At 48.9% G+C, this 24,406-nt stretch overlaps 1 protein-coding gene across 3 annotated transcripts in view; it reads left to right on the top strand.

Annotated features, from left to right (window-relative positions):
- Nucleotides 1-24,406, top strand: part of LUC7L (LUC7 like) — a 253,595-nt gene that overhangs the window by 207,867 nt on the left and 21,322 nt on the right. For 2 of the 3 annotated variants that reach the window (XM_078663114.1, XM_078663116.1), the window contains one exon: nt 8,159-8,188. In XM_078663114.1, coding sequence (XP_078519240.1) covers nt 8,159-8,188 — 30 coding nt within the window. Of the gene's footprint in view, nt 1-8,155; nt 8,189-24,406 lie in introns of all 3 variants that reach the window. The other variant, XM_078663115.1, reaches the window with a different exon arrangement.

Raw genomic sequence — 24,406 nt, forward strand, 5'->3', positions numbered from 1 at the left:
AACCTTTGCCTATCCCCAGAACACGACAAGGACTGTGACGCGCGTCGGTCATTTCGATCGAAGACTACGCTCCGTGACCGTAAGGCTCAGCGTCACGAAAAGTACCAGCAAAGTGACTACAAGTCCAAACAAGAAGAATCACAAGCACAGGAAGCCGAAATGGAGGAGCAACACATCCTCGTGTCTGAAGCCGACTCTGATGCTGAAGACCTCACACCGGGACAATGGATCGTGAGTAAAGAGACTTCCTTCCCCTACCATCTCTCCCATAAAAAGGTTCTGGTCCCTCCTCTGCCTTAGGGCCAAGGTCGGCATGAGAAAAGGTTTTGAGCACCCCTCCTTAAAGTTCATTGCTGAAACATAAACCACAGCCTTCCGGCTCGAGCTCTACTCGTCCCCACGCCGGTGCCGACCCGAAACCTATGGCATCGAAATCCAAACACCACCTGGTTTCCGTGCCACCGGTGTATAAGGATAAATCTTCAGAGCCATAAACTTTGGAGCCGAAACTTTCTACACCAAAACCGGTGTCTAAAGAGAGTAGTCCAACTAAAGAGCCTTGGACCGATATTCAAGCTTCGGATCAGAAACAGAAGGAGATTGTGATTCGTCCAGAAACTGGACATAATTATGTCAAACTTTCTGAGAAGAGTAAAATGGGCTTAAAAGAAGACTACCACATTACTCTAAAGTGGAAAAATTTGAGTACTAACCCTTCTCCTCCATACATTCCATCTTCACCCAGTGATGTAAATTGACTTATTACACCTACACATTATCCTCCACCACCATCACTTGGCCCACAGGATACAGTGGATAGGGATATAGATGACTTAACACCACAGGATACTGACCCATGGGATAATTATAATGCGGACCCTTAACCAGATGATGACCCTTACCCAATATCCATCCGGACCTTCTCTCGTGGTTTCCAACACTCGCAAAAGAGCTAATTTACAAATGGGAAGCTCCTCCTCCTGATCGTCCAAACTAATTGACGCTTCGAGCAAAAAGGTAGCATCGCAAGCAGCTAATCATTGGCATGTTGCCAATGCTCAAGCACAATTGGCAAGGTATGATAGAGCTCTTTATGATTAGCTTGAATAGCTCATTGAATTTCTTCCTGATGAGCATGAGTCTACAGCTAGTGCCCTTATTCAAGAGGGTAAACTTATAACTAATACCTCTTATCGGGTGTGTTTAGATCAGGCAGACACAGCAGCTCGGGCAGTAAACACTAGTGTACTGCTCCGTACCATGTATGGTTAAGAATTTCGGGATTCAAGCCTGAGGTACAGGCCTCTGTTCAAATTCTGCCGCAATTGCCACCACAAGTGCGCGCAGAAGGACCAGCACCTGGTTTGCAAACTCTGCCTGTAAGGTCGACCAGGAAAGCAAGGATTACAACCCCTGCTCCATCTTCAACCCAAAGACTCTCCGGATTAGAGAGATAGCCAACCACAGCATGCAAGGAAAAGGCCAACCTCCGTCGCTTCGGAACTTGGGCCTCTCCAGTGACGAAGAGGACAACATCACCAAGGGACCAGATGACTTCACGGTCGTAGAGACTGATAAGACTACAAAAGAGGTAGGAGAAACGTCGACCCCTAAAGCCCCGACAGACTCAATAGCCTGAATCAGACTATCGAAAAACAGAGTCCAAGTCCAAGAAGGGAGCACTGGCGCCTAAAATTTCGACGGCTGCAGCTGCATCCAGGGACAAACAGCCCAGCGAATCCTTCGAAAAGGACTCCCAGGCGGCGAAAACACACGAAAAGCCTAGGTCGTCGAAGACGCCCGAAAAGGAGCACTCTACGCCGAAGGAAAAGGACCCGAAGGCTCCTTCAAAGTCAACGTCTACGTCAAATGCGACGAGCGGATGAAGAGGTACACCATCCCGTCAGCCGGCGACAACTATCGTCGAGGAGTTCCACGCCGAAGAGCTGCCGAAAATTCCCGAGCCCCAGGAACACCAAGAGGAAGAGGGCCTATACTGTTTCGAGGAAGGCGAGGAAGACCAGCGCACAAGTTTGGACTTGGCAACCTCGGTGGCGCAGGACCTGTATTGGCAGGACCTCGACGCCGAAAGCCCAGAAGAGGCCATGGAGACGTACCCTCCGAGGCCTTCGCCGCCAGATGACATTGGGATCTACAACATGGTCCTCAGGAACACGGCAACAGCTTATGGAGTGAAATTAGAGGAAGAAAAACCAAAAGCCTGCTGCCTCCTAGAGACCCTGCTCCCCGCTCAAACCAGGAGTCCATTCCTCCCCATGCTACCAAGTGTCCTGTATCAGGGGAGAGAGGCATTCAAAGAACTAGCAAGCTGCAGTTCTGTCACACACAGGACAGAAAAAAATACAAACACTCCTCTAAGGATCCTCCCTACAACCAGGGATCCGTCACAGCTGACTCCATCAAAGCAGCAACAGCCAGAAAAAGGGCCAACGTTCCCACAAACTCCGGCCCACCACCTGACCAGGAGAGTAAGAGGATAGACCTCCCTGGAAGGAAGATGGAGAGGAATGCAGCAGTACACTGGCGCATTTCCAACTCTAATGCCCTACTGAACAGGCATATGTACCAGCATTGGGACGAGGTAGGACAGCTGCTCAAACACCTCCCTGAGCAATACCAACAGAGGGCAACACACCTGGTGGATGAAGGCAAGAATATAGACAACTCATGCCCTGGATGCGGCAGACACGCCCAGCAGGCTCATGATGATCGGGTCACAGAGAGAAGACATGCCTGGCTGAGAATATCAGGCTTCAAGCCGGAAGTACAGAATAACATCCTGAACACCCCCTTCAATGATGAAACCCTGTTCGGAGCTCCAGTGGATGAGAAACTCGCCCAGCTCAAAAAGGAAAATGAAACTGCAAGGTCCATGGGGGCCTTACAATTCAGAGGAATGAGGAGAGGCACACCAACACTGAGGCCAAACGGAAGAGGGGGAAACCAGCTGGGAACGTCACATCAGACATCCCAGTAGAGCTACCAGGGCGACAACCAAGTACAGCAGGGCCAGCAAAAACAAACCTGACAATACCAGCCTCGGGGCCAGTCCTTTCGTGGAAGACCGAATGGACGAGGGCAAACAAGAAGGGTGGCCAAAAACCCACTTCAAAATGACTCCGCACCACCAACCGTGCCCACACACACGACACCTCTAGGGGAGGGGCACAACAGTCAGCAAAAAAGGGGTCACAGGGGCAAAAGACCAGCAGGAGGCAGACTAAAATACTTCTTTCACGAATGGAAGAAAATAACAGAGAAATGGATTCTGAACATCATACAGTTCGGAAACTGCATAGAACTGGAAAAGATACCACCAAACAGGAAACCTAAAAGAAAAACACACTCAGCAAAAGAACTAGTGCTACTCACAGAGGAAGCTCAAGAACTCCTCAACAAAGAAGCCATAGAAACAGTACCATTCAAAGAAAGAAACAAGGGAGTGTACTCAAACTACTTCCTCGTACCAAAGGTGGACGAAACACTAAGACCCATCCTGGACCTACGGTTCCTAAACCAATACATAAGAACACAAAAATTCAAGATGACATCTCTTCAAGAAGTCATTCCTCAGATAAGGGGCAGAGACTTTATGTCCACCATAGACCTAAAGGACGCCTACCTACACATCCCCATGAACAGACGGCACAAACATCTACTGAGATTTGCCATCAACAAAGCACGCTACCAGTTCACCGCCCTGGCCTTCGGACTCAAATCCGCACCAAGGGTCTTCACCAAGTGCCTCGCTGCCGTGGCCCGCTCCTAAGGAGGGAAGGGATCCATGCATACCCCTACCACGACGAATGGCTCATAAAGGCAAGTTCCTACAAACAATGCAAGGAACATGCTAACGGAACTGGGGTTCTCAATACACTGGGGGAAATCCTCAATGGAACTAAAGCAAGTGAAGATCTTCCTAGGCGCACAGATCAACACCATACAGAGCAAAGGGTTCCCCAGCGACAAGAGAACACTTGCCCTGCTGAAGGAGACATGTCGGTACCAAAAGGGGCGAGCTCTGACCGTGAGGACAGTGAGCACGTTTATGGGGATGATGGCGTCCTGCATACACCTAGTCCCCAATATACGGCTACACATGAGACCATTCCAGGAATGGCTGCAAGAACAATGGTCACAAGCTACAGGGAGTTGGAAAAGATCTAGTGGTTGTAACGCACGCAGTGCAAGAGGAGATAGGGTGGTGGAACAAGGAGAACATAACAGAGGGGAAGCCTTTGACACCACGAAACTCAACAGTGACCATCACCACAGACGCATCCCAGAAGGGATGGGGCGCACACATGAACAAACTCAAGGTGCGGGGCCTGTGGACTCCAACAGATGTGATCAGGCACATCAACTACCTGGAACTAAAGACCGTGTTCCTCGCCCTAAAAGCCTTCCAGAAACAACTGTACGGGCAAAGAGTGTTGATACAGACTGACACCACAACGATGTTCTACATCAACAAACAGGGAGGAACACAATCAGTCGCACTATCCAACCTAGCACAGGACATATGGAGATGGGCCAGACAGACCGACCGACATCGGCATCCCACGAGTGGGAGCTCAATGCACAAGAAACACAAAGGCTATTCGAGAAGTGGGGGACTCCGACAATAGACCTATTTGCAACACACCAGAATGCAAAATGCAGATACTTCGCATCCAGGAAACCAGGGGAACAATCACAAGGGAATGCCCTATGGATAAGCTGGTCGAAAACATTTGCCTACGCTTTCCCCCCGATACCACTGATCCACAGGGTACTCAGCAAATGCAGAACCAGCAACATGACGCTGATTCTGGTGGCACCACAGTGGGCCAGGCAGTCCTGGTTCTCACAAATAGTGGAGATGGCGCAGGGACCGCCTCACAAATTCGGGAAAAGAAAGAACTTACTCTCCATGCAAAACTGAAAGGTACTCCAGCCGGAGAGCCTCTGCCTAGCGGCATGGTTCCTGAAGACATATAGTTTGCACATCTGAAACTGCTGGAGAGCACACTGCGGGTGCTACGAGAGGCAAGAAGGCCTACCACACGGAGGTGCTATGTGTCAAAATGGAAAAGATTCACTCAATGGTGTATTAAGGAGAAACTGCACAAGAAAATGACAAGGGAATCAACGGTGCTGAAATATTTAACACACCTACTCAAATCAAACCTAAGTTCCACCTCGCTGAGGGTACACCTAGCAGCGATAGTAGCCTACACAAGAGGAGACAGGGAAGAGCTTCTTTACATCACAAGTAGTAAAAAGATTCCTGGAAGGGGCTAAAAGATTCGCACCACCAAAAAGAATGCCACCGCCGGCATGGAACCTTAATTTAGTCCTAACTGAGCTTATGAAGGCACCTTTCGTACCCATTCATAAGGCATCACTACAAATGCTCACAATGAAGACAGCCTTTCTAGTGGAAATCACCCCTCTATGCAGGGTAAGCGAACTGCAAGTGCTAACACTGCAAGAACCCTACATTCAAATACACAATGAGAGGGTGGTAATGAGAACTGACCCACACTTTATGCCAAAGGTGGTGTCACGGTTTCACATGAACCAGACAATACAAATACTGAGCTTCTTTCAGAAACCATCCACAAGCGTAGAGAGGGCACTGCACACTCTGGACGCGAGAAGGGCAGTAATGCATTACATGGAAACAACTAAAGAGCACAGGAAAACAAAGCAGTTCTTTGTGTTCTTCGCAAGCAGTTTCCTGGGTAGACCAGTAACAAAGGGCACCATCGCACGATGGATCGCACAAACAATGCAATTCTGCCACAAGCAGGCAGGACAAGAACTAGCAGAGGGGGCACAAGCCCACTCTACCAGGAAAAAAGAAGCAACAATAGCCTTCCTGGCTAACACACCCATAAATAAATTCAAGACATATGCCTGGCGGCAACATGGGCTTCGGTGCACACGTTCACTAAGCACTACTGCGTGGATATACAGATGAACAAGGAAGCACAACAACCAACGCTCATCTTCCACCCAGCCGCCACAAACGTAACAAACCGCTACAAAGTCTATGTATAGGATAGTGAATCCAGAAAGATTCACGCAGCAAAAACAAATAGTTTCTTACCTGTCGGTGTAGTTTTGTAGCTTGAAGATCTTTCTGAATTCACTAGCGAACGAACTCGCCCACCTCCGCCAGAAAGATGAGGCAGGAGAAGAAGGTGGAAATACAAGGAATTAGATACAAACAGACACTTTAAGAGACAAAGTGAAAAAATCATTTACTTGAAGAAAGAACTCGATAACATTGCCAAGGATTCACAAACAGAACACGAAACAAGAAAAAAAGAATCCGAAGATGGCGCCCAAAGGGTGGGAGCTTCCGCAGGAAGCGTGCCGACGTCACAGGAAGTACACCAGAATGTCGGACGTCGACGCCCACCTGGGCTACGAAAAAAGAAAGATAGAAAAGACTACAATTCCGGACCCAACCACTAGACCGCGGAATAATGCACAGCATAGGGAATCCAGAAAGATTCATGCTACAAAACCACTAGATCCTCCTAACTCCCTGTTGCCTGTGACCCAACACTAGATGGCGATCTATGCCCAGCATATGATTCTACAGCTCTCTATGCCAAGAACAGATGCATACTGGGTAAGAAGCATTTTCCTTTCTCCCATAGGACTGCATTGACTGCTTTCTTGTGAAAATTGTTGTTGAGTTTGTTTTGTATGAAAAATTGAAAAACTGCAAATAATTAAAACTGCTTTACCTACCTTTTCTCTAGGAATGGTCCCAGTGTGATATCTAGGCATATCACACTGAGTAGAAAATATTATCCATAACGTAATCTGAAAAGTAGTCAAAAGTAATCTAATAGTAATTTTCACTGTATTGAAAAGATTTGCAAACCTGTAACAGACATTTTCATTCAGCTTGCTTGTATTGTTCAACTTGCCTTTAAAAGTACCATTTACAATTAGCCGGTGCCAGGCTTGCTAGGTTCTAGAAAAAATATATAACTAAATAATATATATTTTTTTTTTTACAAACAAATTGGTCTGAGTTCTGTCTTTGAGTGTGTGACATCATTTGCTGCCTGAGTGTGTACAACAAATGCTTAACACTATCCTCTGATAAAGCCTTACTGTTCGCTCACACTACAACAAATAGAGTATGGTGCCATCTGCTTTTACCTCTGCCTACCTCTAGGGTTCCACTGGACTTTGTGCACGCTATACATCATTTTGGTATAGTATATACAGAGCCAGCTTCTTACAGTTGGCCAAGAACCAATCCCCTGAGGGCTTGCGTGCTCATTAAACCAGGGCAAAGTCTGTGACCACTGTAATAGCATACGGATTCCCCGTCCTGGACATCTGTCAGGCACCTACATGAGCATCTCTGCACACGTTTACCAAGCCCTTTGCCCATTCGATCCTGCAGGACTTCCTGGTTTTATTCGGTTTCATAGACTCTCCTCCATCTAAGAATTGTTTGGCATCTTTTCTAAGGTTAGAAATCTGTGTCTAGAAGTCTCTATTGGATAAACAAGTTACTTACCTTTGGTAACACCTTATCTGGTAGACACTATATCTAGCCACAGATTACTTACTGACTCTTCCATCCTCAACACCGAGCAAATACATTACAGTTTGAGGAACACCCCTTTAAAGGTCTTATAAATTCACACCATTTCTCTCTTCATTGTGGCTCCTGATGTGGAAAGGCACAAAAAGGAAAAGACATCCATGTACTGGGATAGTGCTTATATCGCTTTCGACGAGCTAAAACTTCAGAATCCAGTCTGGTGCTTGGGAAATAGTCTATGGTAAGGAATCTGCAGCTAGATAGTCTATCAAATTAGGGCCATTTTTCTGATAGATAAGCTGTCATCAGGATGGTCAAATGAAGAGGGCAATAGGGTTGTGATACCGCCAAGTGTATTTAGGAATGGGAGATAGTTGCAAAGCATTCTGAAATCCTTTTATTGAGAGGCACAATTGTGTGTGTTGGTGAGGGCTAATCAAAAAAAGCCTTACTTAGTAAGTAACTAACTCTTAACACTTACCCTGAAGTACTTTTTAAAAAACATGCTACACGTTGTTCCCGTGTTGATTTTGCTTTAAATGGAGATTAACAAAAACTGATTTAATTTTATTTTAGGTCGAAATCTGGAAGCAGAGACCACAGAAGGTAGGTTTTGTTTTATTAATTTTTGAAAAGTCTTAATTGAAAATTGCTTCAGTTTACCAAATGTTATTTTATCAATTGGTAGGCTTTGAATCTAAACAGGTTAGCTTCTTAATGCATTGTTTGCTGTACTTGATTCCACCACATGGTTTTTGTACCTGGAATAGTACCTTAGCTTCATCTATAGTTAAAATGTGGGATTGATGTAGACCATAAGCTTGTCTTGAGTGACTACGCAGATGTTCATTTGTAAGCCCCATATTGCTTCTCTATGCCTGGCGTTTACAGAAGTACAGGTATGGGGAAGTAGTAAATGGGCATGCCTCGGATCACTCTGGTTGCAGTTAGTTGAGACTTTAGACTTCAGCATTTTTGGGCTTGATTTAGTTTTATGCACATTTTGTGCATCTACAAAACAATTTGTTTCAGACTTAATGGTTGATAATCTTACTTTGCCTAAACAAGAATTTCTTGTATCTTACTCTGTCTAAATGTTGCTATATTTGCTTATTTTCAATTATTTGGAAACAAGCTATGACTGAGTTACATTTGTTTTTTCATTTTAAATGAACTACAAAGCGACTAGGTTAAAACCTCCATAGCTAAGATAATGCTATTAATGTTGGATGCAAAAGAAAAGTGAAGAAAATACCCTCTCCTGCAGCATGACTAAAGCTGGATTTGATACTGCACCCTTGAGTAGCCAGTAAATCTGGAGTCCCAGCTTGCCTAATTAATGAGCGTTGCTTACGTTTGATTTTCTAGTTATTTTTCCATTCAATGTAGGATAGTCTTTTGCCACATTTTTGCCAGGCACTATATGTTCGAGGCATGTGTGCTGTAGATACACATTTGTTTGCATACTCCTGCCATCTATTGTTGGGTCTGGATGTTTGCAAGTTGTTACTCTGCGAAGAAGTCTTATCTATTCATGAGGTAAGGTGACTTTCTGTAATAGTGCTCATGGGCATTAACTCCATTGTTAGATTGTTTTTTCCACCATCGGGTCAGGGCTTGTATTGCTGCGCTCTGTTCTGAAACAGTTGTTCGGGTTCCCCTCAGTGCGTAATTTACTCAACCCTCGACGGTATTGTTATCGTACCGTTTTCCTCTCTCCACGTATTGATTCGATCAGGAAAGTCAGCTTTGGTTGAAAACATTGTGGGTGGCCTTAAGGCCTAGCAACGTCGATCCACACCTCTGCCAATAGAACAGACTCAGTTTCAATTCTGCCCTCGGTGCCACTCCAAGTACCCTTGCACCTATCTACACCAGGTCTGCAACTTGTGCTGATCATTGCAGCACAAGGAAGATGACTGCGAGGCCTGTCGTTCGTTCAGGTCGAAAAATGCTCTTCGATATCGTTGGGCTCGACAATATGAAATGCAGCACCAAGGCACTCACACACTACGGATATCTTGGATGAAGAATCCAAACAGAAAGAAACAGCAGCTGCGAACGCAATGGAGGTCTTCCTGGTCTCGGAATCTAATACAGACCTAGAGATTGAGTTGGATTCAGAAGACATTCCAGCGGGTCAGGGTGTCATGAGTACCAAAGCCCCGTACCCCAAAAACTATCTTTTACCAAACATAAGGCTTCGGCACCAACCTGCCTTCAGGCCGTAGTTGGCACTGAGACGACGTTTGATGGCCCGCCCTCGGGCCCGGCACCAAAACAAGTGTTCAAGCCTTCCGGCTTGGGTTCGAGCCAAGACAGATTGTCTTTGGACCCGAAACATTCCGCCCTGAAAAACACAGCTGGTTCGGAGTCAAAATCCTATGTTTCAAAACAAGATTCCATTTCGGAGCCGAAACATTCCGCTTCCAGCACCGGGACAGCACCTCCCTATTTTAAAAGGCGTGATGAGATATGCAGATTACTTTTTAACCCCTTCGCTGCTAGGCCTTTTCCCCTAGATGGCCGCTGAGCCCCAGGCCAAAAACTCATGGGACCCCCCTTGCAAAACCAGGTTGGTTTATGATAGGTAATTTTGATGTTGCCTCAGAAGGTTTTGGGTCCTTGCCTGTCGCGGGTCCTTGACCTACCCACGCGTGTGAGGTACCATTTTTATCAGGAGACCTGGGGGAACGCTGGGTGGGAGGAAATTTGTGTACCCACGCAGATTCCAGAACTTTCCCACACAGAAATTTGACAGTGTTTTTCAGCGAAATTTGAGGTTTGCAGGGGATTCTGGGTAGGAGAATGTTGGGCGACCTGGGCCAAGAACTCATGGGACCCCCTCGCAAAACCAGGTTGGTTTATGATAAGTAATTTTGATGTCGCTTCAATAGGTTTTGGGCCCTTCCCTGCCGCGGGTACTTGGCCCACCCACACAAGTGAGTTACCATTTCTATTGGGATACTTGGAGAAATGCTGGGGGGTTGGAAATTTGTTGTTACTTTCTGCAGCGTGAACATTTGAGCACAGTAATGCAAGGAAAATGTGACAGTCACATTTTGAGGTTTGCAGGACATTGTGGGTAAGATAACTTGTTGGGCTCCACAAGCGAGACATCACCATGTACTCCCATGGGTGTTTAGTTTGACAAAATCTACATTTGGTAGGTTTTTCTTAGATGAAATGTACACGCAGAGACCTAAAAAAAGACAGTTTACGGCACAGCCATCTATTCCTCAAGCACACACACATACTGGTTGGACCGGGTCTGGTGGCTCAGTGGACTAATGCATCCACTGCAGGGGCCTGTTTTCGACCTCATGGTGACTGGTTCAAATCCCGGCTGGTCCACTCAGCCTTTCATCCATTTGAGGTCGATAAAATGAGTTTTGCAGCGTGAATCTTTCTGGATTCACTATACTGTGCATATTCCGCAATCTGGTGGTTGGGTCCGGAATCTTAGTCTTTTTTTTCTCTTTTTTTTTTTTTTTGTCGTAGCGTCGACGTCCCACCATTTGGTGTACCTTCGGTGACGTCGGCGTGCTTCCGGCGGAAGCTACCACCCTTGGGCGCCATCTTCAGATTCTTTTTTCCGCCGTTGGGTCTGGATCGTCGCGTGAAGCTCCAGAAGTTTTTGGAGGAAAAAGGAGAAAATACAGCAAATCTTCAACGGTAAAGACCTGAGAACATCGAGAGAAGAAGACCTTTAGGACTGAGACGACGAAGAAAGGAGAAAACTTCGAAATCTTCGACGTCCTCGGAGGAATGCGCACACAGGGGACCCCCTGAGCACAGGGATGTACAAGACGCCATTTAAATTCTGCAAGAACTGCCACCACAAGTTCGCACAGAAGGACCAGCACCCAGTCTGCAACCTCTGCCTGCCAATAGACCACGAGAGCAGGGACTGCAACGCCTGCTCCGTCTTCAAGCCGAAGATTCTCCGAATTCGAGAAAGACAGAGGACAGCTCACCACACGATGCAGCACAAGGGCCAAACGCCGACGCTTTACGAACTTGGCCTCTCCACCGACGATGAGGACAACATCGCCGAAGGACCAGATGACTTCACGGTCGCTGAGACCGATAAGAATACGCCTGATAAGGTAGGAAAGTCATCGACCCCGAAAACTCCCACAGGGCCTCAAAAACCTGAGGCAGACTCTCGAAAGTCAGAGCACAGAGCCTCGAAAGGAGCACCGGCGCCGAGCAAGTCGACGACCGAAGCTGCATCCTCCGAAAAAGAGCCCAGCGGATCCTTCGAGAAGGACTCCCGGAGGCACAAGACCAGCGAAAAGCAAAGGTCATCGAAGCAAGCCCCCGAAAAAGGGCCTTCGACTTCGAAAGAAAAAGAGCCGAAGAGAGCTTCGACGTCGACGACGAACAGGCCGCAGAAATGCAGAGGAAGAAGAGAAGGCTCGAGGCCGAGATGGAGAACATCTTTCAGAGAAAGAAGGACTTTGATGAAAAAATTTAAAGTTACAAGATTCCACCGAAGCCGGCACCGACCGTCGCTGAGGTTCAGGAGCTCGAGGAGTTAGACGTCGAAGAGCCGCTGAAAACTCCGGTACCTTCGGAGCACGAAGAGGAGGAGGACCTCTACTACACAGAAGGGGATTACGGGGAACGGCAGTCAAGCTACGGTTCAGGTTCCTTGACGGCCCAAGACCAGGAATGGCAGGACATCGAGGCCGAAAACCCAGAGGAGGTTGTGGAAACATACCCCTCGAGGCCTTCGCCACCGGATGACATTGGGGCATACAATGAGGTGGTAAGAAAGGCGGCAACAGCTTATGGAATTAAGCTGGAAGAGGAGAAGCCAAAGGCAGACTTCCTGCTCGAGACATTGCTCCCCATACAGACAAAGAGCCAGTTCCTGCCCATGCTCAAGAGTATCACAGACCAGGGAAAGGAGGCCTTCAAGGAGCCGGCTACATGCAGGTCTGTAACGCCGAGGACCCAGAAGAAATACAAATTCTCCTCACAAGACCCAGCTTACATCAAGGGATCCGTCACAGCAGATTCTATCATCGCTGCAACGGCCAGAAAAAGGGCAAACGTCCCAACAACGTCCGGACCCCCACCTGACAAAGAAAGCAGGAGGATGGATCTGACTGGCAGGAAGATTGAGAGGAACGCTGCAACGCACTGGCGGATGGCGAATTCCAACGCCCTCCTGAATAGGCATCAATACCAGCACTGGGATGAGATGGGACAGTTGCTCAAGCACCTCCCGGAAGAATACCGTGAGAGGGCAGCACACCTGGTGGAGGAAGGGAAGAGCATCGCCAATTCATGCCTGAAGACAGCCTTGGATGGGGCAGAAACATCCAGCAAGACTGATGGCTATAGGCATCACAGAAAGAAGGCAAGCGTGGCTCAGGATCTCAGGATTCAAGGCTGAGGTCCAGAACAACCTCCTGAACACACCCTTCAACGGTGAGACACTGTTCGGAGCCCCAGTTGATGATTAGCTCACCCAACTGAAGGACAACGAGACGGCAAGGTCCATGGGAGCCCTGCAGTTCAGAGGGATGAGAAGGGGCACTCCTTCACGGAGGCCGAACGGCAGAGGTGGAAGCCAGCGAGGAGATTCTCACCAGAGTTTCCACCAGGGGCAACAGAGTGACAACCAAGGCCACCAGGGCCAGCAGAGGCAAAACTGGAACTACCAAGGCAGGGGCCAGTCCTTTCGGTCGAGAGGAAATGGATGGGGCCAGAGAAGGAGAGGCGGTGAACAACCCCCCTCTAAGTGACTTCACACGAGAGAAGGTGCTCCACCACCCACACCCTCCGGGGGAGGAGCACGGAAAAACAAAGAGGAGAGGGCTACACGGACAAGACACAAAGGAACATGCAACGCCGGTAGGAGGAAGATTGAGATTTTTTCTCCAGGAGTGGAGAAAAATAACAACAGACAAGTGGATACTCAATATTATGCAGTTCGGGTACTGCATAGAGTTGGAAAAAAGGCCACCAAACTGAAAACCAAAGAAAAGACAGCACTCGGGAAGAGAGCTGCAACTACTGCAAGAGGAAGCCCAAGAACTCCTCCTCAAAGCGGCCATAGAACGGGTCCCTTTCAAAGAACTGAACATGGGAGTGTACTCAAACTACTTCCTAGTGCCAAAGGTGGACGAAAGCCTAAGACCCATCCTGGACCTACGGTTCCTAAACAAATGCGTCAAATACCAGAAATTCAAAATGACGTCCCTACAAGAGGTCATTCCTCAGATAAAAGCAGGGGATTTCTTGTCCACCATAGACCTCAAAGATGCGTACCTGCACATCCCCATGAACAGGCAGCACAAGCACATGCTAAGGTTCACAGTAAACAAGGATCACTACCAATTCACGACCCTAGCTTTCGGCCTAAAGTCCGCACCAAGGGTGTTTACCAAATGCCTTGCGGCGGTGGCCGCACACCTAAGGAGAAAGGGAATACACGTGTACCCCTACCTCGACGACAGGCTGGTGAAGGCAAACTGCTACAGGACATGCAAAGAGCATGCGGAACAGGTGACAAGAACACTAGCAAACCTGGGTTTCTCCATACACTGGGGCAAAAGCTCGATGGAACCAGAGCAAGTAAAAATCTTCCTGGGAGCACAGATCGACACCATCCAATGCAGAGTCTTACCGAGCGAAAAGAGAACGCTCAGCCTACTGAGGGAGAAACGTCACTACCAGAAGGGGCGAGCTCTGACAGTGAGGACTGTGAGCAAGATCTTGGGGATGATGGCATCATGCATTCACCTGGTCCCCAATGTACGCCTACAAATGAGACCACTCCAAGAGTGGCTGCAACAACAATGGTCACAAGCTACAGGAAGTTGGGAGGATCTAGTGGTTGTAACGCACAGGGTGCAGGAAGAGATAAGGTGGTGGACCAAGGAGAGAATAACAGAAGGGAAACCACCGGACCCAACAGTGACCATCACCACAGACGCATCCCAGAAGGGGTGGGGCACACACATGAACAGGCTCAGAGTGAGGGGTCTGTGGAGCCCTACAGATGCAGTCAGGCACATCAACTACCTGGAACTGAAAACGGTGTTGCTAGCCCTCAAGGCCTTTCAGAAACACCTATACAATCGGAAGGTGCTAATACAAACAGACAACACCTCAACGATGTTTTACATAAACAAACAGGGGGGAACTCAATCGTTCCCGCTGTCAACCTTGGCACAGGAGATCTAGAAATGGGCCATACCACTAAAAATAGACCTGCTAGCCATACACCTGCCAGGGAAGGACAATGTAGAAGCGGATTGGCTCAGCAGGCAGACTTCAGCATCCCACGAGTGGGAACTCAACAGTCAGGAAGCAGAGAGTCTATTCAGGAAATGGGGCACCCCAACAATAGACCTATTTGCAACACACCGGAATGCAAAATGCCAATACTTTGCATCCAGGCAACCAGAGGCAAGGTCCCAAGGGAATGCCCTATGGATAAGCTGGTCAAAAACATTTGCCTACGCTTTTCCCCCGATACCACTGATCCCCAGGGTTCTCAACAAATGCATGAAGAGCAACATGACGCTCATCCTTGTGGCACCACAATGGCCCAGACAGACGTGGTATTCTCAAGTAATGGAGATGGCGCAGGGGCCCCCCCCCCCCACAAGTTCTCAAAAAGAAGAGACCTACTCTCTATGGAAAACGGAAGAATTCTACACCCAGAGCCAGAGAGCCTCCACCTCTCAGCCTGGCTCCTGAGGACTTAGAATTTGCACACCTAAAACTACCAGAAAGCACCCTGCGGGTGCTGCGAGAGGCAAGAAGGCCCAGCACACGCAAATGCTATGGGGAAAAATGGAAAAGATTCACTCAATGGTGTTGCAAGAAACGGCTCCAAAGGAGACTGACCAAGGAGTCCACGGTGCTAAGGTACCTCACACACCTAATTAAGGCAAAGCTAAGCTCATCCTCACTGAGAGTGCACCTGGCAGCGATTGTGGCATACACAAGAGGAGAAACAGGGAGAAGCTTCTTCACATCCCAAGTCGTGAAAAGATTCTTGGATGGGGGTAAAAGAATAGCGCCGCCAAAGAGAATGCCGCCACCGGCCTGGAACTTAAATGTGGTACTGACGGAGCTCATGAAAGCACCCTTCGAACCCATCCACAAAGCATCACTGCAAATGTTGACAATGAAGACGGCCTTCCTGGTGGCGATCACCTCACTACGAAGGGTGAGCGAACTGCAGGCACTCACACTGCAGGAACCCTACATCCAGATACACAGTGACAGGGTCGTGATGAGAACTGACCCACACTTCATGCCAAAGGTGGTGTCAAGGTTTCACATAAATCAGAGTATTCAGATCCCTAGCTTCTTCCAAAACCCCACTACAAGCGCTGAGAGGTCGCTCCACACCCTAGACGCAAGAAGGGCTGTGATGCACTTCATTGAAAGAACGAAGGAACACAGGAAAACGAAACAGTTCTTCGTGTCCTTCGCTAACAGTTACATGGGCAAACCAGTTACTAAAAACACCATAGCCCGATAGATCGCACAGACAATTCAGTTCTACCACAAGCAAGCTGGCCAGGAGCTAACAGGAGGGGCACAAGCCCACTCCACCAGGAAGAAAGGAGCAACAATTTCCTTTCTGGCCAACACACTGATTCAGGACATATGCCTGGCGGCAACATGGGCTTCAGTGCACACTTTCACAAAGCACTACTGCGTGGATGTACAGATGAACAAAGAGGCACAAGTAGGACAAAAAGTGCTTCAACATATTTTTAACAACCAACGCTCATCTTCCACCCAACCGCCACATAAGTAACGAAAACCGCTACAAAATCTATTCACAGCATAGTGAATCCAGAAAGATTCACGCTGCAAAACGAATAGTTTCTTACCTGTCGGTGTAGTTTTGCAGCTTGAAGATCTTTCTGGATTCACTAGCGAACCCACCCGCCTCCGCCAGAAAGATGAGGCTGGAGAAGAGAGTGGAAAACACATAGAAAAGAAAGCAAGTTGGAACGATTACAAGATACGTGGAAAGAATAACGTTGAAAAAACGATTAACAAACATAGCCATGGATTCACTACAAAGACAAAAAAGAAAAGAGACAGAAAAAATAATCCGAAGATGGCGCCCAAGGGTGGTAGCGTCCGCCGTAAGCACGCCGACGTCACCGAAGGTACACCAAATGGTGGGATGTCGACGCCCACCTGGGCTACGACAAAAAAAAAAGAGAGAGAAAAAAGACTACGATTCCGGACCCAACCACCAGATTGTGGAATATGCACAGCATAGTGAATCCAGAAAGATCTTCAAGCTGCAAAACTACACCGACGGGTAAGAAACTATTCGGTTCGAGGCATGTGGGCTGCTAAATTCATATCTTTTGCATAGATCGCTGCCTAGTGTTGGGTCCGGATGATCGCACATTGTTGTCCTGGAAGAGTCTTCGAAGTATCCTGAGATAGGTGGCTCCTCCCCTGGACTACAGTGCGCATGGGCATCGGCTCCATCCCCAGATTGTTTTTTTCCGCCATTGGGTTCGGATGCGGTCTCGACGTTTCTGTCGGAACCGAGAAAACTAGCTTCTTTAAAGCCAAAGGCCTTCGTTTCATTACGTCGGTATTGTTTGCGTACGGTCTCGAGTTCTTCCGTCTCTTTGAGTCGGAATCTGCGGAGTCGTATCACTCTTCGGACATCGAGGCCTTCTCATCGCAACACGACCACAACTTTTCAACATGGAGCGGAGCCCGTTTAAATACTGTCCCGTCTGTGGGTCCAAATACCCACATATCGACGTGCACCCGGTCTGTAACAAATGCCTCTCGCCAGACCATAACGAGGACAACTGCATGGCCTGCACCAGATTCAGGTCGAAGAAGACGCTCAAGCTTCGGCGCGCGGTGCGCCTTGAGGCCAGGCAAGCGGCCCCGGCACCAGATAACATCTTCGGCGACCCGGAAGAAGAGGGCCTAAGCCATCATCTTGAAATCTCACCGCCCGCGACGGAGGTCGAGGCCCATCCCGAAGACAATGACGGGGTCGTGGATCAAGACCTTGAATGCGTCGACGAGGTAGGGGACGTCTAAGAAGTTTATGGGGCCGCGGAAGATAGCTCAGGGGATGAGCTATGCCCCAAAAGTTACGCGGATCAGGCTCGGGTCACGGGATCGCCACTCGGCCTTACCCAAGACCCTGCACCGCAAGCCACGGCCCCGCCTTCAGGCCTGGCCACGGACATACTTGCTACGCAGCCCATATCGAAACCGAAACTGAAAGCATCGGTATCGACTACGCCTAAAATGGCCGACCCGAAATCGAAACCGAAACTACCGGATTCGAGTGCACCTAAGATGGCGGTCGTTCCACCAAAAACACCAAAGCCTGCTACCTCATCGGCTCCGTCGGCCTCCGGTCCACAGAAGTCGAAGAAAACTGTCGATTCGACAGTGCCGAAGTCATCGGCGGAGGAGGCATCCTCTAAGAAGGTCGTCCGGCACGGGTCGACCGGGGCGACGCCGGCAAAGTCCACAAAAGTCGGCGACAAGCATCCAGTGCCGACTGGGACGCCGTTAGTCGGACGCGTGGTTGAGACGGAGTCTGCAAAATCCCACGGATCGAAGAGCGGAGGCTCAACACATAGGTCCAAAGACTGTCTACGGATGCAGCATCGACGTCTAAGATTCCAAAGGGACCACAGGACGTCGGAACCGAAGGCAAGGTGAGGGCCTCCTCGTCGGCGCCAAGTGCCGCTGTGAGTGACGCATCCCTCATCGCCACTTCACTCCAAAGAATTCGGGATAAGGCCTCTGCGACGTCGGCTCCGGCGCCGTCGCACCAGAAGCCGATGGACATGCCGGCGAAGCCTGCTGGCAAGCTTCTATTCATTCTGCCGCCAAAGGAGGCACCAAAGGCCTTTGCGCCAAAGACGGCGCCAAAGACATCGGACTCTTCCACGTCTACTGGAATATTGGGGCGACAACTCGACTCAGGAGACGATTCTGAGCGTTTTATCGACGCGGACACGGGCAAGTTGACCCTTTACAAGCGGAAGATCACTTCCCAACCAGTGGACTCCTATGTTATCCCACTGAAGAAGAAAAGGCCTGCACAGGACGTTCCAGCCCTGGTTGAACCTATCCAGCCTCCTCCTAGAAGGAGTCCCAACACCTTCCCCCGACCACTCTGAGGGAGAGGAATATGGACAAGATGACCAGTACACTTTCCCCATCAATGACCCCGATGCACAACAGGATTCCTATGACAACATAGGTGACCAGGGAATCCAACATGTGGGGCAAGACCCACAGCCTTTCAGTGCACGTGCATCCCCAACAGAGGACTCTGCAGGATTTCATGCACTCATTGAACGGGCAGCTGCTAATCATGATGTGGACATGCATGCTGACCCAGTGGAGGAAGATTTTCTATTTGACACTTTTTCAGTCTCTGAAAGGACTGTCAAGACACTTCCTATGCTCAAAGGTGTCCTTAAGCATGCTGCGGAAATCTTTAAAGAGCCTACCAGGGCGAGGGTGGTCAATCCACGCATCGAGAAGAAATACAGACCAGCACCTGCAGACCCTGCATACATTCGGGGACAGTTGCCACTAGACTCTCTTGTGGTCGCAAATGCCCGCAAACGGGCAAACTCCCAGACAACGGGTGAAGCTCCTCCCCCAGACAAGGAGTCTAAAGTGCTTGAGGCAGGGGGCAAAAGAGTAGCTGCGCAGGCTGCCAATTTCTGGCGTATTGCGAACACACAGGCGCTATTGGCACGTTATGATAGGGCGCATTACGACACCCTAGAGCAACTTTTACAACACCTGCCTACGCAGTTTCAAGAGGGTACCAAACTGCTTATAGAGGAGGGAAAACTCCTCTCCAACGCAGCAATAAAGTGTGCACTTGATGCCGCAGACACAGCAGCTAGGGCTATTAACACTAGCGTCATGCTGAGACGACAAGCGTGGCTACGCATATCAGGGTTTAAACCAGACATTCAAACGACCATACTCAACCAGCCCGTCAATCCTGATAGACTGTTTGGTCCTGATGTTGACACCACCCTCGAAAAGATTAAGAAAGACAACGAAACAGCTAAGTCTATGGGGGCCCTTCAGTCACAACAATTCCGGGGCAACACTTTTCGTCGCTCAGGTGCACGTGGAGTCACCCGAGGACAGATGGGTCAACAATCACAGTTCACTAAAGGTGGAGCACAGTCCTCGTACCCCAAGCAGAATAAAGGGGGTTATCGAGGAAACAGCACCAGAGGACGTGGCAGAGGAAACAACAACTCCAGTTCCTCTGCCCCAAACAAACAGTGACTCTCTGTCACTGCCCCCCGACCATTTATCACCTGTCGGGGGGAGACTACAGCAGTTCCTGCCAGTCTGGACAAACATCACCACAGACAGGTGGGTACGACAACTTGTCCAGTACGGTTATTGTCTAGAGTTAAAGTCCACTCCACCCAACATTCCACCAAGGCAACGGCCTATGTCCGCAGAGCACTTGCACTTATTGCAGCAAGAAGTAGTGGTGATGCTGCAAAAAGGCGCAATCGAGCTCGTGCCAGTGGAGGAGGAAGGCACAGGGGTCTATTCCCTGTACTTCCTTATTCCAAAGAAGGACGGATCTCTCAGACCCATTCTAGATCTGCGTCCCCTCAACCTGTATATACTATCAGAACATTTCCATATGCTTACACTGCAACAGATTCTTCCCTTGCTGAACCAAGGGGACTTCTTGGCAACCTTAGACCTCAAGGATGCTTATTTCCACATACCACTACACCCGTCCCACAGAAAGTATCTCAGGTTCACTATCCAAGGCAGGCATTATCAGTTCAAAGTCCTACCCTTCGGAGTGACCACCGCCCCAAGAGTGTTTACCAAGTGTCTGGCGACGGTAGCGGCGCACCTCAGGAGGCAGAACATCCATGTCTACCCCTACCTAGACGACTGGTTCGTTCAAGCCAAGTCGGAACAACAGTGCGCCGCGGACATGTCGACTACCATTCACCTCCTTCACAATCTGGGCTTCTCGCTGAACTACCCAAAGTCGCACCTTCAACCAGCACATGTGCGGCAGTTTCTGGGCGCGACGATAAATACCCTGACGGCCATGGCTCAGCCAAACAAGGTCAGGATAGACAGCATGCAGTCTCTAATCCAAAAGTTCAGACCACAACACTCGCTTCCAGCGAGAGTATTCATGCAGTTGATTGGCATGATGGCCTCCTGCATCTTCATAGTCCCTCACGCAAGGTTACATATGCATCCGCTCCAGGAGTGCTTAGCAAATCAGTGGACACAGGCTCAGGGACAATTGACAGACCTAGTGTTGGTTACCAGTCGGGCGTACAACTCTCTGCATTGGTGGAATCCACACAACCTTTGCAAGGGCCGACTGTTCCAGGAGCCAGTGCCACAGATTATCCTGACAACGGACGCATCTCTCCAGGGATGGGGAGCTCATCTGCTCACTTACACAGTGCAGGGACTATGGACGACGCAGCAACAGAAGATGCACATCAACTATCTAGAACTGATGGCAATCTTCATGGCGCTCAAGTCCTTCAATGTACATCTGTGCAACAAGGTAGTGTTAGTCCGGACGGACAACATGACAGCGATGTACTACATTCAAAAGCAGGGAGGCACCCACTCGCCGCAGCTGTCTCATCTGGCTCAGAGCATGTGGAAGTGGGCCATTCAGAGGAACATTTTCCTCATGGCAGAACACATCCCAGGCAAGGACAATCAGATGGCGGATCTGCTCAGCAGATACAGCCATCAAATGCACGAGTGGGAGTTACATCCATCAGTACTCCGCCCGTACTTCCAGCAGTGGGGTCATCCGGAGATAGACCTGTTTGCCACAAACGAAAACGCAAAATGCCAACACTTTGCCGCCAGGTTCCCTCACCCACAGTCGCAGGGGAATGCGATATGGATGAACTGGTCAGGCAAATTTGCGTACGCTTTTCCACCAGCACCTCTGATACCGCTGGTGGCAAGAAAACTAAGGCGGCACTCGATGACACTCATCCTAGTTGCTCCAACTTGGGCACGCCAAGCATGGTACACCACGTTTCTGGAACTCTCGGTGGTGCCGCATCAAAGGCTGCGCCTAACGCCCAGGCTTTTGACGCAGAACCATGGAGACATTCAGCATCCAGATCCGCAACAGCTCAACCTGGCGATCTGGCTCCTGAAGTCCTAGAGTTTGGCTACCTTCACCTACCTCCAGAATGCATGGACATCATCAAGGAGGCAAGGAAGCCGACTACCAGAGCATGCTATGCTGCAAAATGGAAGCGTTTCGTCCTTCACTGTACAGCCAATAACATAAACCCGCTAGATGCATCTATCCCTAACATCATTTGCTATCTGTTACATCTTTACAAGTGCAATCTAGCCTACACTTCTATTCGGATACATCTATCCGCCATAGCAGCTTATCTTCAGAACAGGCAGCATCTCTGTCTTCAGAGTGCCTGCCATTAAGGCCTTCCTTGAAGGTCTGAAACGAGTCATTCCCCCAAGAACAACGCCAGCTCCGGTGTGGAACCTCAATGTGGTCCTCACCAGGCTGATGGGACCACCTTTTGAGCCACTGCACTCGTGCGAACTCCAGTTCCTAACATGGAAAGTGGCTTTCCTTATTGCTATCACTTCACTGAGACGTGTCAGTGAGCTGCAAGCGCTCACAATCCAAGAGCCATTCATACAAATTCATACAAATAGGGTGGTACTACGTACTAACCCCAAATTCCTTCCGAAGGTGGTGTCACAGTTTCATCTCAACCAAACTATTGACTTGCCTGCATTCTTCCAAAACCCACAAACGGTGGCGGAAAGAATGCTCCATACTTTGGACGTTAGGAGGGCGTTGATGTACTATATTGACAGGACACAACACTTTAGGAAAACAAAACAACTTTCTGTTGCCTTCTCGCCACAGCACAAGGGCAACCCTATTTCCAAAGCAGGAATAGCCAGATGGATTGTTAAGCGCATCCAGATCTGCTATCAAAAGGCTAAAAGCACCTTAACAATACCCCCAAGGGCGCACTCCACACGCAATTTGGGGGCATCCATGGCTTTCCTAGGGAACATTCCTTTAGAAGACATTTGTAGAGCAGCCACATGGGTTACACCACATACCTTTACAAAACACTACTGTGTTGATGTGCATTCCAAACAGCAAGCAGCTGTTGGGCAGGCTGTTCTCAAGACACTTTTTCAGGTTTCTGCAGCTGGCACGGGCAACCGCCGCTAATGGAGGGACTGCTATATATTCTATGCAAAAGATATGAATTTAGCAGCCCACATGCCTCGAACTGAATATGCTACTTACCAGTATGCATCTGTTCTTGGCATGTAGGGCTGCTAACATTCATATCGCCCACCCTCCTCCCCGGTGCCTGTCGCAGCTGCAGACATACTCTTGCATTCAATCATTAGCATGGACATCCTTTACACTTTTCTCTCCATCTCTGCCACAATGGCTAAAAACAATCTGGGGATGGAGCCGATGCCCATGCGCACTGTAGTCCAGGGGAGGAGCCACCTATCTCAGGATACTTCGAAGACTCTTCCAGGACAACAATGTGCGATCATCCGGACCCAACACTAGGCGGCGATCTATGCAAAAGATATGAATGTTAGCAGCCCTACATGCCAAGAACAGATGCATACTGGTAAGTAGCATATTCATTATATCACAGCTGTAGGTTAAACAAGCAGTCCAACTACTAGCCTCATACCAGCCAAAGATGCATACTGAAGGAGCACTCCTTACTCTGAACGGATGGAGGGCAGTGATGTTCTGCTTAAAACAAACAAATACTGTAAGGAAGACTAATTCTTAATCTTCTTTACATGCTTAAGCATGTGTTTACCAGTAACGTATACTATCCACCTTGCAGTTGTTGCATAAAACATCCAAACATGCTATATGGTACCATGGGGGTACTACTAGAAGAGAGACCAAGGACACACCCCATGAGAAAGAAGTGTACCTTTTATAGCCAAAACGACCTTACCAGTACCATATACTTGGCATGGCAGTGCCATGGTCATCAGCCCAAATGTGCACTAAACACTGCTGCATATATATCCAAGTGAACGAGGAAGTGCATGTAGAACAGGTCTAAAGACCCCTGTTTGCAAACACACACTGACTTACACTTTTGTGGTGGGTCAATACTGCCACATAATCCATACATCCTCGGATGCTTGATTCCGTTCTGGGAAGGATATGGCTTTTGTAGTTCGGACTGGACTGTTCCCATGGGGCACAGGGTCAGCGCTGATTTGCATATCGCCATTGTCTAACCCAGGGTGGTGTGGAGTGGAAAAACGATGGATTTGGCCCAGATCTTTGGACTGGGGTGAATGTGTGACATTGATCCACATTCTGTCCATCATTGTTGTTTTTGCAATTACCGCTCCAAGTGTACTGGGGATGCTCAGACGTGAGTCCCAGGCACTCCACACCACTGGAGTCAAGCTAGCCGGGCTGATGAGAGGTGTTACCTCGAAACCGGGCCGGTCCTCGGATGCTTGATTCCGTTCTGGGAAGGACATGGCTTTTGTAGTTCGGACTGGACTGTTCCCATGGGGCACAGGGTCAGCGCTGATTTGCATATCGCCATTGTCTAACCCAGGGTGGTGTGGAGTTGAAAAACTATGGATTTGGGCCCAGATCTTTGGACTGGGGTGAATGTGTGACATTGATCCACATTCTGTCCATCATTGTTGTTTTTGCACATAATCCATACACGGCATGGGAATTCAGAAAAGATTTAAGCTGCAAAACAAAATGGTTACTGC

The sequence above is a fragment of the Lissotriton helveticus genome, chromosome 10 (genome assembly GCF_964261635.1).
Source record: "Lissotriton helveticus chromosome 10, aLisHel1.1, whole genome shotgun sequence".
In the NCBI taxonomy this organism is placed as follows: domain Eukaryota; kingdom Metazoa; phylum Chordata; class Amphibia; order Caudata; family Salamandridae; genus Lissotriton; species Lissotriton helveticus.